We start from the raw sequence: 19,367 nt of genomic DNA on the forward strand, positions 1-19,367 counted from the left end.
GGATATCTTAAGGTGAATGCACCAATTTGTAAGTCGCTCTGGATAAGAGCGTCTGCTAAATGACTTAAATGTAAATGTAAGTTCCGCCTCTCCCATCTCCTCATTGGTTTTTAGGTGCATATACCCACGTGGGTGATTGAAAGACGAACTGACGTCCACACTCCAGTCCAGTTGGTAGTGCACCTTAAAGTTAATGCCAACCGCCACATAAAGTCCAAAGAAGAATAACGTTTAATGCTTTTTGACCTGTCACCAAATTAATATAGTTGGTTCAGAGTTTGTTTTGATATTTCAACCTGCGTGTCCTGATCGCGTCTGGTGTGGGTGGACAAAATCAACATGCGTGCGATGGCGTGAGCGGTCTGGTCAGCATGTTAGGTTGTCACGAGTGATATAAGTAGGACACGTGACATCCCGGGCAAACCTCAAGAAAAAACACTGGCTGCGTTTCAAACTCAAAGTAGACAGCCCTCGGCCCTAAAGCCTCAGCTCTATGCCCGTGGGGGAACGGCCATATTTGTCATCGGTCCAAATGATTAGCCAAGCAAGGGAAGTTTGCAACGTAAGCCCCTCAGTCCTCGTTTTTAATGGAGTTTGCAAGTGTACAATTATGTTCACTTCAGGGCCTGAAACGCCCCATAACTCAATTCACGAAGATTGTACATCCGCTAAGAAAAGTCAGCCAAAACGTATAACCTCAATGTCAATATGGAGTCAACATACAAGTGTAAGTAAAAACGAATGTAAATAATTTTGAAATTGTGCTAATGCACAAACACGTCTCATAAAAGTAATGATGTTTTTGTTTGGTTAGCTTTTGGAAATTGTGGAAATAAAACATTTTCCTTCTTCAGAAGTAGCTAGGCAGGCTAACGTTAGTTAGCTAATTAATTTGCTAGCTATCATACATTAGGCGTTTATTAATAATTATATAGTTAATAAGTAGACATGCAATCATAATTGACTGTAGCACATATAAAGCAACGACAAGCTACCGGTGGCTGAAAACACAATCATCTTGGGATAAACGAGTGACGAATTTCCAGGCATGGGCGGTCCATTTAAAAATCATTCCTTCCTCCCTCGCCCTGCAAGTGTATACTCGTCAGACGTCATAATACGTCATCAGAAGTGTCGACTTTAATTTTAGGGCTGAGGGGATAGGGTGTCTTAAGTGTTTGGAATGCAAGCCACCATAGACTGCCCTCGGCCCTTGAATGGCGTTTTACATATTCACATCCGAGTGTACCTTAATGTCCCTTGCCCAAGCGAGGGAGAGTAATGATCGGAGAGGAAACATCCTTGGTGGAAATCTTGAAGTTGCGCTTAAAAACAACCAACCTAAAGCTAATAATGTACCTAGTAAGCTAACCTATGTACCTAACCTAATGTACCTAGTAAGCTAGTGTAACGACCCTGGGTTTATAAGCGCGGAAATCGACTCTGCCGCTCGAGCATGCTTTTGCGGCACAGTCGATAGCGCGCCGGAGTTCGGGCTTGAAGGTCGAGGGTTCGAAACCTGCTCCCTGCTGTTTCATTACAATATCTAGATAGCACCCCTGTCAGGTAGCTAGTTGTATAGTTTCGTAATTTATTCTAATACATTTAAGAATTGCAAAAAAAAAAGTTGATCAATCTAGCAACGTTTTTTAGGCGCCTCACTACGAGACTATGCCAATTTGCCAACTCCAAAATGACACTTCACGGTCACCAGAGTTTGACTCTTCACTCTCTCCCTCGAGCTAAATTGAGGGCCGAGGGGATAACGTTAGTGAATTGGGCCTCCACTTAAGATGGCAATCAATCTGCATCCGGTTTCGACGGGGATTGCCCCGAGGGAAAGTGGATAACGTGTTTGGACTATCATCCATTTTTTAAGACATTTATTTCCATTGTTAGAGCGACCACTTGAGTATCTGGTCAATATAAAGGACAGTCTGATGTAAATGAGCCAGTCCTGTTGGTGGCAACAATGTTACGTTACGAGAACGTTATGAAGAAGACGACCTACGGCATTTCCTGTGCGTACCGGAAATGTTTCGTTCTGTTATTGTTAGCATGAATGTAACTAGCTAGCTAATTGCGAATATAACAGAAACATATAGCAATTGTGTTGATTTATTCGAAGTTCAACGTACCTGAACAGACTTTAGTTGGCTGATAAACCCAGCCTGAGACGAGGTAGGTAGAGAAATAAGCCAAGAGGCTGCTTCGTTAGATAACCATGATGTGAAATGTTCCTAGCTTTGAAGACCGCTAACGTTACTGCTGTATCGACATCAAACTAGCTAGCAATAGCATACATAGCACAACTTGCCCAAGTATCTGTTCCCAGGAAGCTCCGATTCAAACTCTCATTCACCAGCTCAAGTTTCACTTGAACCAGAATCTGGCCTTACAGGACGGAGACGTTGATATGGCGAATCTCCTTTTAGCCCCAGGAACCAGCCATTCACCAGCTTTTCAAGCTTAATAATGTCAAAATACATTCGTTACTCGCTAAATATTGAGTTTTGATGAGCAACTATCGTAATTTACTGCCGTCACGGCCGGCATGTACTTCCAAAAAATGTGTAAATAAAAAGTTACATGCAACCGAAAAAATGCCTATTCGGCATCTCCAATGTATTTACCTGTTGTAGACTTCCGACCTATACATGGAAGCAGGGTTTGTAATAACCGGGATCCTTGGGACGTGTGCGATTTACATTGGTTGCTTCTACGTTTTTATTTAGATCTTTTTTGGATGTACATACCGCCCGTGACGTCAGTAAATGTCGATAGTTGCTAATCGAAACTCCATATTTGTTGAGTACATTTACCGCCCATCTCTGACTAATACCTTCCTTTCATCTCAGATTGCCACCTGAGATACGTTGTCTGAGTGACACCTGCCGAATGTAGCAACATTACTTTATTCAACATTTATTTGAACTCTCTGGACTGTGAACAAGATCATGGAAAAAGGTATGCACATCTCTTGGTTGTCTGCCTTTTGTTGCAAGTTGTTGCCATTTATGTAGTCACCATATTCCATAGTGTCTAACATTGAGATTTGTCTCTGTGGGGATAGATATGCAGGCAGGTGCTGCAGCTGCATCTGTGGTTGGGGCACCGATGGGAGCAGCTGGGACACAGAGCCGTTCAGAGGACGAGGAGTCGACTGGGATGAAAGATATCAAAAGAACAGCAACACAGGCATTTGTTGGGGGTGGTGGTGTTGTGCCCAATCGCAGGAGCTCTTCGAGGTTTGAACGTTACTCATTTGTCTATGGAGGCACTTTTTTAGCTTCAATCTTTCCATTAGTTTTAACCTGAAATATGAACATCTAACACCTTGTACAGTTCAGTGATTAAAAATAACTGCCTACACTTCTGACCATTGGACAGCATTCATTCTGCATCACCTACCCTTTGAATTTGAAGTAGGCCTGCCTGAAAGGAAGCTCAGGGGTTCTCTCTGTTGCAGCTCTGGTTGCTATATGATATCTAACCTGTTCCTCTCCTATTCCTAGGTCAATTAAAAGGAAGAAGTTTGATGATGAACTGGTGGAGAGCAGCCTGGCCAAGTCATCCAGCAGGGTTAAGGGCCCACCTGTCATCGAGCCAATCCGCTGCTCTGGGAGCGAACCCTCATCCAATGAGAAGAAGAAGGTATGAAGGAGGAATTGAATCCAAAGAGAGGGTGGTATTTTTATGGGTAGCTCATATTGAGAAAGGTAGATGGGGAGGTACCGGTAGTTGTTGAATTACTCTTGATTAAATGGCTAGACTATTAGCAGGTTAGCATTTTTCAGAACTGCATAAAAATCATATACCATATAAACAGCACAATACTCTGCTGGTTGCAGTTTGTCATGAGTCTTGTTCTGGAGGCAGCTCTGCAGAGTGGTCGCTGGCACAGCCACAGTCGTAAAATATGATTTTAAACCTTAACCCTAACCGCACTGCTATCCCTAATGCCTAACTTTACATTTAGACCAAAAAGCTTATTTTTTCTTTTCATAAATTTTTACAATATAGCCAATTTTGACTTTGCAGCTGGACTGTCTAAGGAAAAATCGCTGAGTTCTGCCTCCAGGACAAGACTCATGACAAACTGCAAACTGCAGAGTATTGTGCTGTTTATATGGTCAGTTCTTTATTTGTCTCTAGACTCTAACTAATAAGGGTGTCTGACTGATGATGAAATCCCTACTAAGGTAAATGCTGAAAAAGGCAAAGGAGATGCCTCATTGGTTCCCCATTTCCATGCTCCCCTATGTCAGATGTCCAAGTCCAGCACGGCCCTCACGCCGCCCCTCACCATGGTGATCACCCCCCCGCCCATCGCCAAGAGGGTGAAGAAGAGCAAGCAGCCCCTCCAGATCACTAAAGACCTGGGTCGCTGGAAACCCACTGATGACCTGCTGCTCATCAACGCTGTGCTACAGGTAATAGGCCTAAAGACAGTAGAGAGAGGCTATTGATGTATAACTGAAGCATCAGTGCTATAAATCATTGGAATTTGGCAGCATAGTATACTATGTAAACATTGACCTTGATGAATGGAAAATATGAATTTTCAATGTGTTTGTGATGTATCCATATAATCTTTCTATGGACGTGTAATACAGCTCATTGATGTGGTAATGCACAACTGCCTGTGTGTGTATTGTGTGTGTGTGCGCTGTTAGACGACAGATCTGACCTCTGTTCATCTGGGAGTGAAATTCAGCTGTCGTTTCACCCTGAGGGAGATCCAGGAGCGCTGGTACTCTCTGCTCTACGACCCCGTCATCTCCAAGTGAGAGCTCCACCACAACCCACACACCCCTGGCCATCTCCTACTATCCACTTCCAACTATCCTTTTCCTTCCACTCTCTTTATCTTTCTCGCTCCATGCAGCACATTTGAACACCACTGTCAAATTTGTTCCTCCCCCTTATTAATTAACCTCAAGACTGTTATTGTAATAGACAACCAATTATTGTTGATTTGACTGGTCAAGTAAAGGAAAATAAAATCTCTATAATGTGTAACAATGTTCTACACCTGTCTCTGTGTTATAGATTGGCATGGCAGGCGATGAGGCAGCTTCATCCGGAGGCCATTGCTGCAATCCAGAGCAAAGCTCTCTTCAGTCAGGCTGAGGAGGCTCTGCTGGCCAAGATTGCATCAGTGAGTGAGGCTGGGGGGTTTCTATGGTGTTTGAAATATGAAGTCACATCAGGTGAAGATGACCCAGTTCTTGCTCTCGAAATATGGAGTCAGTCACAAAGCAACGCCCAAATATATATAGTTATTGATGCTCTCTATTGCATCTCAATCTCTTTAATCAGACACACAGTTCAGAGATGGTTGAATAAACATCAAAAACCAGAACCATATACAGTCCACATGATATCTATTTGGACAGTGAAGCAAACATTTTTAAAGTTGGCTTTATACTCCAGCATTTTGAATTTGATATAGCATTTTTCATATTAGGCGACAGTACAGAATGTCACATTTTATTTCAGGGTATTTTCATACATATGCCATGTTTGAAGAATTCATAAGTATTTATACAAATTCACTTCTAGTGTAGTAAAGAAGTCAAAAGTTTAGTATTTGGTTCCATATTCCTTGCACACAATGACTACATCACAATGACTATGTTTTGCCCAAGAGGAACTGAATGGTGAATAATGTCATGTCATTTTGGAGTCACTTTTTTAATAAGTAAAAATAGATATTTCTGAACACTTATATTACTCTAGTTATCATTCACCATTCAGTTATTATTGGGCAAAACAAACTGCAAATGCATCCAACGAGTCCCAAGCTTGACCTAGTCATTGCGTGCTAGGAGTATGGGACCAAATACTAAACATTTGACTACTTTAAAACACAATAAGTGAATTTGGCCAAATACATATGACTTCTTCAAATGGGGAAGGGATGCATAAAGTGCTTTCATTTCTAAACAGTAAAACAGATACACCCTCAAATAAAAGGTGACTTTCTGTTCTGTCGTCTTGTATGAAATACATGATTTCATATCCACAATGCTGGAGTATACAGTGAGTTCCAAAAGTATTGGGACAGTGATACATTTTCTGTTTTGGCTCTATACTCCAGCACTTTGAATTTGAAATGATACAATGACTATAGGGTTAAAGTGCAGACTGTCAGCTTTAATTTGAGGGTATTTTCATCCATATCGGGTGAACTTTATTTACCGTAATTTCCGGACTATTGAGCGCACCTGAATATAAGCCCCACCCACTGAATTAAAAAAAATATATTATTTTGAACATAAATAAGCCGCACATGTCTATAAGCCGCAGGTGCCTACCGGTACATTGAAACAAATGAACTTTACACAGGCTTTAACGAACATGGCTTGTAGCAAAAATAAATAGGCTTTAATGAAACACGGCTTGTAAGAAAAATAAATAGGCTTTAACGAAACACGGCTTGTAAGAAAAATAAATAGGCTTTAACGAAACACGGCTTGTGACAAAAAAATAAAAAATTTGCAGTAAACAGTAGCCTACCAAGAAAGTCATTGGTCACCATCTTCCTCCTCCTGTGCACTGAAACCACTGAAGTCATCTCCTTCTGTGTCGGAGTTGAATAGCCTCAGAATTACTTCATCCGATATTGGATCGTTTTCATTGTCGCTCTCGTCACTTTCATCCGGAGGCAAATCCCCGCTGAGCCCTCTTCAACACGCAGCAGTCCAGCCTTTCGAAACCCGTTGATGATAGTGGATTTTTTGACAATACTCCACGCTGTCAGGACCCACAAATTTGAAAGCGGGAAAAATCCATATATTAGCCGCGTCATTGTTTAAGCCGCGAGGTTCAAAGCGTGGGAAAAAAGTTGCGGCTTATAGTCCGGAGTTTACTGTACATACTATTTTAAGGGACTAAAAGTATTGGGACAAATTTACTTATGTGCATTTTTTTTCACCTTTATTTAACCAGGTAGGCTAGTTGAGAACAAGTTCTCATTTACAACTGCGACCTGGCCTAGATGAAGCAAAGCAGTTCGACACATACAACAACAGTGTTACACATGGAATAAACAAACATGCAGTCAATAATACAGTAGGGGGAAAAAAAATATATATATATATCACACACACACACACACACACACACACAGTGTGTGCAAATAAGGTAAGATAAGGGAGGTAAGGCAATAAAATAGGCCATAGTGGCGAGGTAATTACGATATAGCAATTACACTGGAGTGATAGATGTGCAGAAGATGAATGTGCAAGTAGAGATACTGGGGTGCAAAGGAGCAAAATAAATAAATACAGTATGGGGATGAGGTAGTTATATGGGCTATTTACAGATGGGCTATGTACAGGTGCAATGATCTGTGAGCTGTTCTGACAGCTGGTGCTTGAAGTTAGTGAGCTTCAGCGATTTTTGCAGTTTGTTCCAGTCATTGGCAGCAGAGAACTGGAAGGAAAGGTGGCCAAAGGAGGAATTGGCTTTGGGGGTGACCAGTGAAATATACCTGCTGGAGCGCATGCTGCATGTGGGTGCATTAAAGTAGTCAAAAGTTTAGTATTTGGTCCCATATTCCTAGCACGTAAGTCCTGAATGAATCGTGAATAATAATGAGTCAGAAAGTTACAGATGCACAAATATCATACCCACAAGACATGCTAACCTCTCACCAATACAATAACAGGTGAGGTTGGCATTTTTGGGGGAAGTTTGGTATTTGTGCGTATAACTTTTTCACTCATCATCCACGATTCATTCAGGACTATCCATAGTCATTTTAGCATCCACATTAATGTAGAAGTGTTTTACAATAAAAGTGACTCAAATGACAATACATTATTTACCATTAATTTCTATTGGGCACAAAATAATCTGAAACACAACCAAAACAAACAGGAAATATCAAACAAGTTTGTAGAATCACAAGCTTGACATAATCATTGCGTGCTAGGAATTTGGGACCAAATACTAAACTTTTGACTACTTTAATACACATAAGTGAATTTGTCCCAATACTTTTAGCCCCCTAAAATGGGGGGGGCTATGTACAAAAAGTGCTGTAATTTCTAAACGGTTCACCCGATATGGATGAAAAATACCCACATTAAAGCTGACAGGCTGCACTTTAACCTCATAGTCAACATATCATTTCAAATCCAAAATGCTGGTGTACAGAGGCAAAACAACAAAAAATGTGTAACTGTCCCAATACTATGGGAGCTCACTGTAGAACCTCATTTCAAATGTTAGCTTCATTGTCCAAATACAGATGGTGTGGACTGACTGTATATAGAGTGATTTATAAACATTTGTGTATATATGGTTCTGCCATAAAATAAGTGTAGTGATGCTGGAAAAAGCAATGACCTGCCCATTGGTGAAATATTTTTCTTGCTGCATATGTTTACATGTGTTTACATGTGTGGGATTGATGGCACTATATGCGTGTCAGTTTGAAGAAGTGAGTGTGGGTTTGTTTAAATATGTTTGTGTGTTTTCTGATGAACAGAGTAGTCAGCCCAAGCTGGAGGTGTTCCAGGAGCTGCTGAGTAAGCACCCCAGTGTGTTCTACCCTTCCCGCACACCCAAGAGCCTGTTGGTGCACTGGCAGCTGCTCAAACAGTACTACCTGCTGGAGGACCAGAGTGGTGAGAGAAACTGAAATGGGCTTATTGGTTCGTTACATATGCTTTGTCCCAAGTGCCACCCTATTCCCATAGCCTCTGGTCAAAAGTAGTGCACTAATACGGAATAGGGTACCATTTGGGAAGCTGCTACACCGTTAGTCCATTACTTGATATCCATGGAGTGAATTATTTCTAAAAGTTGAACTACCTCCTGATTCCTGCTTACAAGCAACAGCTAAAGCAGGAAGCACCAGTGACTCGGTCAATAAGAAAGTGGTTAGGTGAAGCAGATGCTAAGCTACAGGACTGTTTTGCTAGCACAGACTGGAATATGTTCCGGGATTCTTCTGATGGCATTGAGGAGTACACCACATCAGTCACTGGCTTCATCAATAAGTGCATCGATGATGTTGTCCCCACAGTGACCGTACATACATACTCCAACCAGAAGCCATGGGTTACAGGCAACATCCGCACTGAGCTAAAGGGTAGAGCTGCGCTTTCAAGGAGCGGGACTATAACCCGGAAACCAATAAGAACTCCCGCTATGACCTCCGATGAACCATCAAACAGCATCAATACAGGACTAAGATCGAATCGTACTACACCGGCTCCGACACTCGTCGGATGTGGCAGGGCTTGCAAACTATTACAGACTACAAAGGGAAGCACAGCCACGAGCTGCCCAGTGACACGAACCTATCAGACGAGCTAAATTACTTCTATGTTCGCTTCGAGACAAGTAACACTGAAACATGCATAAGCGCACCAGCCGTTCTGGGCGATTGTATGATCACGCTTTCCTTAGCCAATGTGAGTAAGAACTTTAACCTTTCTGGGGTATGTGGGACACTAGCGTCCCACCTGCGGGACACACTATTCAACAGCCAGTGAAATAGCAGGGCGCAAATTCAAATCAACAAAACTGTCATAATTCAAATTTCTCAAACATACAACTATTATACCCCATTTTAAAGATACACTTCTCGTTAATCCAACCACATTGTCCGATTTCAAAAAGGCTTTACGGCGAAAGCACAACATTAGATTATGTTAGGACAGCACCTTAACAAGAAAAACCACACAGCCATTTTCCAAGCAAGGAGAGTACCGGAGCACCCAGTCTCAGTCCAAAAGGCTTCTTAACAGATTCTACCCCCAAGCCATAAGACTCCTGAACAGCTAATCAAGGGCTACCCAGACTCCTCTTTTACACTGTTGCTACTCTCTGTTTATAATCTGTGCATAGTCACTTTAACTCTGCCTACATGTACATATTACTTCAATTACCTCGACTAACCGGTGCCCCCGCACATTGACTCTGTACCAGAAACCCCTGTATGTAGCTTTGCTTGTTCTTTTACGGCTGCTCTTTAATTAATTGTTTATTATTTTTTATTTTTTTACTTAACCAACCATGCTTAAATGTTTTTTTTTTTTTTAAGGGCTTGTAAGTAAGCATTTCACTGTAAGGTCTACACCTGTTGTATTCGGCGCATGTGACAAATTTGATTTGTTCCACTGTTGCAAACTAAAACTAAGTGAGTAGACAGTGCCCATCAGTCCCCCAATATATGATGCCTTATTGTATGGTTTGATTCTCTTTTGCAGTCCAACCTTTCCCTAAAGGTGACCAAGTCCTCAACTTCTCTGATGCTGAGCAGCTGGTGGATGATGCTAAGCTAAAGTAAGAGAACCGGTCAACATTCTGACCACAATTCATTTCCAGTTTCCCTGAATTAAAATTTAGAGCTCCTCCTCTCCCCGTCATTCTAATCAGTTTCTCTGTCTCGTTACCCAGGGAGAGCAGAGATGAGGTGCTGGAGCATGGTGAGTTACTCAAACAGACTCCTTTTTATGTGTCAGTAATGTGCAAGGTTCTATCTAAGAAGGTGCTTCATTGATCAAATTCAAAGCACCTGAATGCATGTTCCTTAATGCATGTTGATTGGCTTAGAAGTCTGTCATCTCTTCTCCTCTTCCCCATTCTCTCTCCTGCTGCCCTTCCTCATTCTGTCCCCACTTTCAGAGCTGATGATATCTGACCGCCATCAGAAGAAGGAGATAAGACAGCTGGAGCAGGAGCTACCACGCTGGCAGGTCCTGGTGGACAGCATCACAGGTGAGAGTGTGTATGTGTGAGAGTGTGTATGTGTGAGAGTGTGTGTGTGTGAGAGAGTGTGTGTGTGTGCCTGCCCGTGTGTGTGCCGGCCGGTGTGTGTGTAAGAAGCCAGTCTTGCAGGGGGTTTATGTTGTTGTGTTCTCAGGTATGAACTCTCCAGACTTTGACAACCAGACGCTGGCAGCTCTGAGAGGCCGGATGGTTCGCTACCTTATGAGGTCACGAGAGGTGAGCAGCTCATTTCAGATTGAATTAACTGAATTTACGGTACAGTACCAAATTGTATTAGGACCATAGTAAGATGACTGTGGAGCAGGTTCATTATATGGAAATGTATTCTTATGAAATATGAAAATGTTTTATATATATATATTTTATGAAGCTAATCTGACTTCCTCTAGATCACCCTGGGCAGAGCCACCAAGGACAAGCAAATAGATGTGGATCTGTCTCTGGAAGGACCTGCTTGGAAGATCTCCAGGAAACAAGGTGACTCCCTTATCAGCACCATGACATGGAACTCATTTAACATTGGCTGTGACTGAAATGGCACCCTATGGTAGTGAACTAAATAGGTAATAGGATGCCATTTTGGATGCAGCCCATATCTGCATTACCCGGGTCTGATGCTGAAGAACCTGTATTATCTGGGCTCTAGAGGACAGTGCTTGCCCTGTCCTCAATTAACCATAGAAATTAGACCCTGTTGAAATGACTGTTTTCTGATAAACGTATATCATATAGTAATATTATGGCCCAATATCAGGACTTGATCTAGTTTTTCATTGTGTGTTTGTAACTGTTTATAACTGTCTATGTCTAATGTACAGGGATCATTAAACTGAAGAACAACGGGGACTTCTTCATAGCCAACGAGGGCCGCAGGCCCATCTACATAGACGGCAGACCAGTCCTGTCGGGCAACAAGTGGAAACTCAACAACAACTCTGTAGTGGAGGTTTGTGGAAGGTTCTGGAAGACTTAAATGGCAGGATGTATTGTACGGTAGCTGGTGCAAGAAGAGTGAGATGAAGAATTTTTTTAAAGGGGCTTAAAAAAAAAGTATAAACAACAGACTACATAGTTGAGATTGAGTTCTGTCTGCCTGTCATGCTTTTTACTTCACAATACCTGATCTATAACAACCACCTCTACTAATACATGAATGTCACAACAAGTCATTTGTCTCTCCAGATTGCAGGTCTTCGTTTTGTGTTTCTGATTAACCAGGAGCTGATCTCACTCATCAAGGCAGAAGCAGCTAAGATGAATCAGCAGTGAGAGAGAGGCCAAGATAGCTGCTTTTAGCAACACTGGTGTATTGGCACACAAGCATTGCTAGGAATTGGGTTGCAAAAACTGAACAGTCCGCAGGCCAGAAGTTAATAAAATTATATTTCAACTTACTCTGCCGGTGGTCTTGACCGTTGGTCCTTATAGCGGGGGGAATTTGAGACAAAATATCCAAATTATGTGGAAAGTCTGTTAAATAATAACTTTAGGTAATTTGTCTCAAGTTCCCCCAGTTATAAAGACCAACCGTCCAGACCACCGGCAAGAGTTAGCTGAAATTGAATTTTATTCAACTTCTTGCTCTGTTGCGGAAAGACTGATACATGTTTGATAGTGTCTTGATGCTGCATTGTTTGTCCTTCATGTTCTAATACTTCAATGTTACCCCTTCCTTGTGTTTTTTGTAATAAAAAAAAAACTAAAAAAACTTCTTGCTCCCCCAGCCTGTTGTTTTTTTAGCAACCCAATTCCCAGTAATGCTAGTGTGTCAGTGCACCAGCGTTGCTAAAAGCAGTTAAGGGTAAGACACATGCCTGTGTCCACTGCTTAGCCAGCTCCTTCATACAGAGCAACGTACGGTGGCCAATGGACACCACCAGGAGCCTAGTAGACGAGGACCACATGAAGGACCACAGACTTGAAGGAAAGTAACCCGGAACCCTTTAGTCATGGTTATACAGTGGAGTAAGAGCACAACGCCCACACTCTGAGAATGGTTGTGGTCTTTGGCTACATCACGTACCTTTCCGCTGCTGGACATTTTAGGGCGAATCTCATCTCAAAGAACCTAAATGATACTTTCCTTGTAACTACAGGACCGTAAACACCAGTTTAGTCTTGTTTTAAAGTTTAAATTGGGATTCATATCAGGAGGTTCCACAGTGCCTTTTAAGACAATGGATTTGTTTTAAAACTGTGTTTCCTTTTAGTTCATACAGATAGGTTTAGGTTGAATTGGTACATGCAAAGATACATTTAGGACCAGGATAGGGAATCAGTCGTAAAAAGTGATATTGTGTATGTATTAGTGCTACTTAAGCCAAAGCCATGTAAAAGTCAATGTGACAGTTTGTTTTTTGTATGAAAGCTTGAATTAAAATGTGTCATTAGTTGAGCCATGTCTTGAGTGTCATAATAATTGCATGTAAATGCAGTTTATTTTTCTACCACAAGGTAGAGCTGTTGGATAAGTAATGTTTTTATTTTATTTGCATCTCTTCATTCTTAATACTGTAGCACTCATTTGATGTTATTCATATCTGTAAGTTATCAGCAGTCAATGAAAAAATAACTATTCTACTCCATAATTTGGCCTATAATAAGTGTTGACTTGTGGCATCAACAAAATTTCAGTCCCACTAGCTGGTGTAGTGTTTGTCGGACTACAGTACATCACAGCAGCGATATTTTCTTGCAACGTGAGAAAGTTGGTTATTAATTGCCAGTATCAGAGACACAAGTTTCGGTTTAATATGCTGCAAAATCAAAGATCAGATATGCAGATTTTCTGGAAGTGTGAAATATGGTCTATTGAAGATACTAATCTGTTAAAATGCTCATAACGCTTGAGTTGAAACACTTGTAGTTGCAGTTCATAAATTCATAAATCGTTTTATGGCTTCCATAAACCCTCTTATCTCCTTATTGTGGAACTTTGTTAAACTTCAATCAAACGTTCTGTGTTAGCCTGGGTGCCAGTCTGTTTCTGCCTTGCCAACTCTATGTGGAATTGTCATGCCAAACTAAAATTGTTTGCAAGTGAGGGAGTTTGACTATGTGCACCTGGCTATGGCCCGTGAAGTGAACGGGCAAAATCGGTGAGGGAGGAGTGCCCTTTCTCAAATCGAATCTGTGCAGCTCGGTCATGTTTCAACAAGGCATCGTGATGCATCGTTTAGAAACATACATCATCTCGTCCTTAAAATATGTTTGAATTTTCAAACCGGTTTTCATTGTGAAGGCAGATGAAGTGTTTTTATCAAAATCAATCACCTTTTGCACTCGAACACACAGAATCCTACGTATTACTCATGTGCTTAACCTACGTCACTTTTGCTTTGAGCCGATTTCGCCGTCGGCCAGAACGGGGCACCCGGTTCCAAATCGAATGCAAATCAACGCTAACCCTGTTCACTCGGGGCATTCATCGAATTCCCTCTATGACAGTCATGGATTAGGCAAAAGCTCAAACCGTTCTGGGACCAGGCTAGTTCTGTGTCTTTTGAGAAAATAATTGGCAGTGTTTTGTATACTTTTATGCCTTTTTAGGGAAGTGGCCCCCAATACCTACCCCCATGACATGTTACAAACAAGAAAATAACATCTAGGCTTTTGTCATTATTTTGCTCATTAGGTTGGTTATTATTGAAACCGAAAGATACCCATTTTACGTTTCTATGATATCTGATCAAATTTAGATATTTGGATATTCATAAGTTGATCAGCATCACAGGAATTGGAATAACAAAATGCATTCAGTTTGTTAGGTTTACTTACTGCTTGCTTTGCTTTGTTTTACCATTTAACCAAGGTATTTCTGGGGAGGAGGTAGTTGTGCTGAGGTAGTTGACCCTGTGTAGCCAATATCTGGATATGCAGCCCTGCAGCAGCCTGTCACTAAAACTAGCCTGTCACTAAAACCAATGCTATCGCCATCTACTTTCTAAATTAAAAGCTGAAATGTCTCGAGTCAAAGTATTCAACCCCTTTGTTATGGCAAGCCAAAATAAGTTCAGGAATAAACATTTGCTTAACATATCACAGAAGTTATATGGACTCACTGTGTGAAATAATAGAGGTTGACATTTTTAAATGTCTACACCTTCGTCTGTCCCCCATACATACAACCTCTGTAAGGTCCCTCAGTCAGGTATTGAATTTCACACAGATTCAACTACAAAGACCAGGGAGCTTTTTGAAAGCCTCAAAGAAAAGCAGTGATTAGTAGATGGGTAACCACAACAAATCAGACATTGAATATATCTTTAAGCATGGTCAAAGGAATAATTATGATGTGGATGATGTATTAAACCACACAGACACATCAAAGATGCAGTCGCCCTGAACTGAGCTGCAGGACAGGAAGGAAACTGCTTAGGGATGTCAACATGAGGCCATTGGTGAATTTAAAACAGCTACAGAGTTCAATGGCTGTGAGAGGATGGATCTACAACATTGTAGTGACTCTACAATAACCTAAATGAAAGAGTGAAAATAATAAAAATATACAGGAAATAGTCCAAAACATGCATATGTATGCAACAAGACACTAAAGTAAGACTGCAAAGGAATATACTTTTTGGCCTAAATACAAAGCCTTATGTTACAAATCCAACACAACGCATCACTAAGTAACTGCCTCCTTATTTTCAAGCATAGTGGTGGCTGCATCATGGTACTGTATGGGTATGCTTGACATCAACAAAGACGGGAGATTTTAGGATAAAAAAAGAAAACGGGAGGGAGCTAAGCACAGGCAAAATCCTAGAGGAAAACCTGCTTCAGTCTGCTTTACACCAGACACTGGGAGGGGAAATCACCTTTCAGCAGGATAATAACCTACTAAACAAAGCCAAATCTACACCAGAGTTGCTTACCAAAAAAATGTATTAAAAAAAATATATATATTTTGTGTCGATTGTTGACAAAAATGACAAATCCATTTTAATCCCAATTTGTAACAATAAAATGTGAAGAAATCAACGGGGGAGTAGACTTTCTATAGCCACTGTAGGTTACAGTAGGCTACTAAATCAAGAAAAGATTAGTCTCCCCTTTTCAGCTGTAGGCATTTGCTTCCAAACTACATTTTTCTTGCGATGGTATTTTGAAGTCAGTGCCATTGTAAAGTTTATTTAGTACACACACACACACACACACACACACACACACACACACACACACACACACACACACACACACACACACACACACACACACACACACACACACACACACACACACACACACACAAATCGGAAAGTATTCAGACCCCTTGACTTTTTCCACATTTAGTTACGTTACAGGCTTATTCTAAAATGGATTAAATTGTTGGTATTCCTCAATCTACACACAATACCCCATAATGACAAAGGAAAAACATTTTTTTTTAACATTTTTGCAAATGTATTACAAATATAAAACTGAAATCAACTTTACATAAGTATTCAGAACCTTTACTCTGTACTTTGTTGAAGCACCTTTGGTAGTGATTACAGCCTCAAGTCTTCTTGGGTATGACGCTACAAACTTGGCACACCTGGGCTCCCGAGTGGCGCAGCGGTCTAAGGCACTGCATCTCAGTGCTTGAGGCGTTACTACAGACACCCTGGCTCGATTCCAGGCTGTATCACAACCGGCTGTGATTGGGAGTCCCATAGGTCGGCGCACAATTGGCCCAGCGTCGTCCGGGTTTGGCCTGTGTAGGCCGTCATTGTAAATAAGAATTTGTTCTTAACTGACTTGCCTAGTTAAAAAAAGGCTCAATTTAAAAAAAGCTGCCATTTCATCCCTAGGCCTTTTGCTGGTTTGTGTATTATTTCTCTGTAAAACAGCACATATACAGTTGAAGTCAGAAGTTTGCATACACTTAAACTCAGTTTTTCACAATTCCTGACATTTAATCCTAGTAAAAATTCCCTGTCTTAGGTCAGTTAGGATCACCACTTTATTTTAAGAATGTGAAATGTCAGAATAATAGAAGAGAGAATGATTTATTTCAGCTTTTATTTCTTTCATCACATTCCCAGTGGGTCAAAAGTTTACATACACTCAATTAGTATTTGGTAGCATTGCCTTTAAACTTGGGTCAAACGTTTCAGGTAGCCTTCCACAAGCTTCCCACAATAAATTGGGTGAATTTTGGCCCATTCCTCCTGACAGAGCTGGTGTAACTGAATCAGGTTTGAAGGCCTCTTTGCTCGCACATGCTTTTTCAGTTCTGCCCACAAATTTTCTATAGGATTGAGGTCAGGGCTTTGTTATGGCCACTCCAATGCCTTGACTTTGTTGTCCTTAAGCCATTTTGCCACAACTTGGAAGTATGCTTGGGGTCATTGTCCATTTGGAAGAGCGATTTGCGACCAAGCTTTAACTTCCTGACTGATGTCTTGAGATGTTGCTTCAATATAGCCACATAATTTTCCCTTCCTCATGATGCCATCTATTTTGTGAAGTACACCAGTCTTTCCTGCAGCAAAGCACCCCCACAACATGATGCTGCCACCCCTGTGCTTCATGGTTGGGATGGTGTTCTTAGGCTTGCAAGCATCCCCCTTTTTCCTCCAAACATAATGATGGTCATTATGGCCAAACAGTTCTATTTTTGTTTCATCAGACCAGAGGACATTTCTCCAAAAAGTACAATCTTTGTCCCCATGTGCAGTTGCAAACCGTAGTCTGGCTTTTTATGGCAGTTTTGGAGCAGTGGATTCTTCCTTGCTGAGTGGCCTTTCAGGTTATGTTGATATAGGACTCGTTTTACTGTGGATATAGATACTTTTGTACCTGTTTCCTCCAGCACGTCACAAGGTCCTGATTTGCACTTTTCGCACCAAAGTACGTTCATCTCTAGGAGACAGAACACGTCTCCTTCTTGAGCGGTATGACGGCTGCGTGGTCCCATGGTGTTTATACTTGCGTACTATTGTTTGTACAGATGAACGTGGGACCTTCAGGCATTTGGAAATTGCTCCCAAGGATGAACCAGACTTGTGGAGGTATACAATTTTTTTTCTGAGGTCTTGGCTGATTTCTATTGATTTTCCCATGATATCAAGCAGAGGCACTGAGCTTGAAGGATGGCTTTGAAATACATCCACAGGTACACCTCCAATTGACTCAATGATGTCAATTAGCCTATCAGAAGCTTCTAAAGCCTTGACATCATTTTCTGGAATTTTCCAAGCTGTTTAAATGCACAGTCAACTTGATGTATGTAAACTTCTGACCTACTGAAATTGTGATACAGTGAATTATAAGTGAAATAATCTGTCTGTAAACAATTGTTGGAAAAATGACTTGTGTCATGCACAATGTAGATGTCCTAACAGACTTGCCAAAACTATAGTTTGTTAACAAGAAATTTGTGGAGTGGTTGAAAAACGAGTTTTAATGATTCCAACCTAAGTGTATGTAAACCTTCGACTTCATCTGTACCAGTTCATTGTCCTTAATGGCATTCACGTACAGTAAATTCACACGCGGTCACCCTTTGGCTGCTCCAATCCTAGTTAAGCCATGTGTCCGACCACACAGGCTTCCTCCCATACTGCCATGACCAGACAGGCGTTTGATGACTAACAACAAAATATAGGTCAAGTCTAAGATCTCAACTAGACCACTGTCTCGCCACCACTGAGATACAAACACACAAGTGACTAATAGTTAGTAAGTTGGTGATATGCACATCCCAAACTTTAACAACAGTGCTTTGCCAAAAATGCAGTACAGATTTGTTGTGCAGCTTGAATTAAACAACAGCGTACGCTGTGGGTGAGCTTCCTTTCATTATGCAAAATGACTAATAGAAAGAAAACAATGCGACAGAATGAATTATGACTTCCTGTATATGTGTGCTAACAGGGATGACCAAAGCACAGTCAGAGAGAGGACGGAGGCTGTTACGAGTTTATAGGATGAACAATAACTTATTAAACCACACTCCCCCACTTACTGGTCAGAGAGTGCAGAAGGAAACCAAACTTGAACGTCAACAAGTGACGTTTTGTTTGTTTTACAGGTCACTGACTTTTGTAAGCTCACCATATTATCAATTTGTAATGTGTAATAGCTTAACTAGGGTTGCAAAATTCCAGGAACCTTCAATAAATTCCCTTAATTTCTAATCAGGAGGGAATAACCATGAAATTCTGTAGCCTCCATCCATGATTTCCGAAAAACCACGGAAATTATTGGAAGTTCCCGGGATATTGCAACCCTACTCTTAATATAATGAGACATATTGTAAGGATAGTCACTGGCCTCTCACAACAAGCAGTAATATATCCATATGTTGTGAAACTATTGAATTGATTAGAGACTATTTGAGCAGTTTGGTTTAAATAGCCTCTTCAAGTATAGAATGAACTCAGCATAATCTATTAACAATAGTTTTGACTTGTTTGGTTTAATTTCTGTTGTAAAGAGACACCCCAGACGTTTGTTCTGCACGCTGAACTCAATGATGCACAGATGTGGTGACGTTGGTTTTACAAGGATGTAAATTGGCCTAGACAGTTTCCTGGAAACAACAAGGTTATTCCAGCTGGCAAAAGAGAGAGGGAGGAAGAAGGAGGGCGAGAGAGAAACAGGGCGGAGAGAGAGAGCGAAATAGA

General features: G+C 41.1%; 1 protein-coding gene across 4 annotated transcripts; it reads left to right on the forward strand.

Annotated features, from left to right (window-relative positions):
• The first annotated feature begins 480 nt into the window (after positions 1–480).
• Positions 481–13,147, forward strand: mcrs1 (microspherule protein 1). 4 transcript variants are annotated; one of them, XM_029775601.1, is made up of 15 exons: positions 481–727; positions 2,859–2,967; positions 3,074–3,248; positions 3,516–3,654; positions 4,203–4,433; positions 4,677–4,786; positions 5,053–5,161; positions 8,501–8,639; positions 10,230–10,305; positions 10,420–10,448; positions 10,648–10,740; positions 10,886–10,968; positions 11,142–11,229; positions 11,571–11,698; positions 11,935–13,147. In XM_029775601.1, the coding sequence occupies exons 2-15, from the start codon at positions 2,958–2,960 to the stop codon at positions 12,019–12,021; spliced, it is 1,497 nt and encodes a 498-aa protein (XP_029631461.1). In that variant the 5' UTR covers positions 481–727; positions 2,859–2,957; the 3' UTR covers positions 12,022–13,147. The 4 variants fall into 4 exon arrangements, with proteins under 4 accessions (XP_029631461.1, XP_029631460.1, XP_029631459.1 ...); XM_029775600.1 differs by lacking the exon at positions 481–727 and adding an exon at positions 1,879–2,021; XM_029775599.1 differs by lacking the exon at positions 481–727 and adding an exon at positions 2,029–2,181.
• Positions 13,148–19,367: the final 6,220 nt, after the last annotated feature.

This window comes from Salmo trutta, chromosome 14, assembly GCF_901001165.1.
Source record: "Salmo trutta chromosome 14, fSalTru1.1, whole genome shotgun sequence".
Classification (NCBI taxonomy): Eukaryota; Metazoa; Chordata; class Actinopteri; order Salmoniformes; family Salmonidae; genus Salmo; species Salmo trutta.

Coding starts and splice junctions, on each gene's coding strand:
- mcrs1 (XM_029775601.1), top strand. Junction 4,787..5,052: donor TACGACCCCGTCATCTCCAA/GTGAGAGCTCCA, acceptor TCTGTGTTATAG/ATTGGCATGGCAGGCGATGA. Junction 11,699..11,934: donor ACAACAACTCTGTAGTGGAG/GTTTGTGGAAGG, acceptor TTGTCTCTCCAG/ATTGCAGGTCTTCGTTTTGT.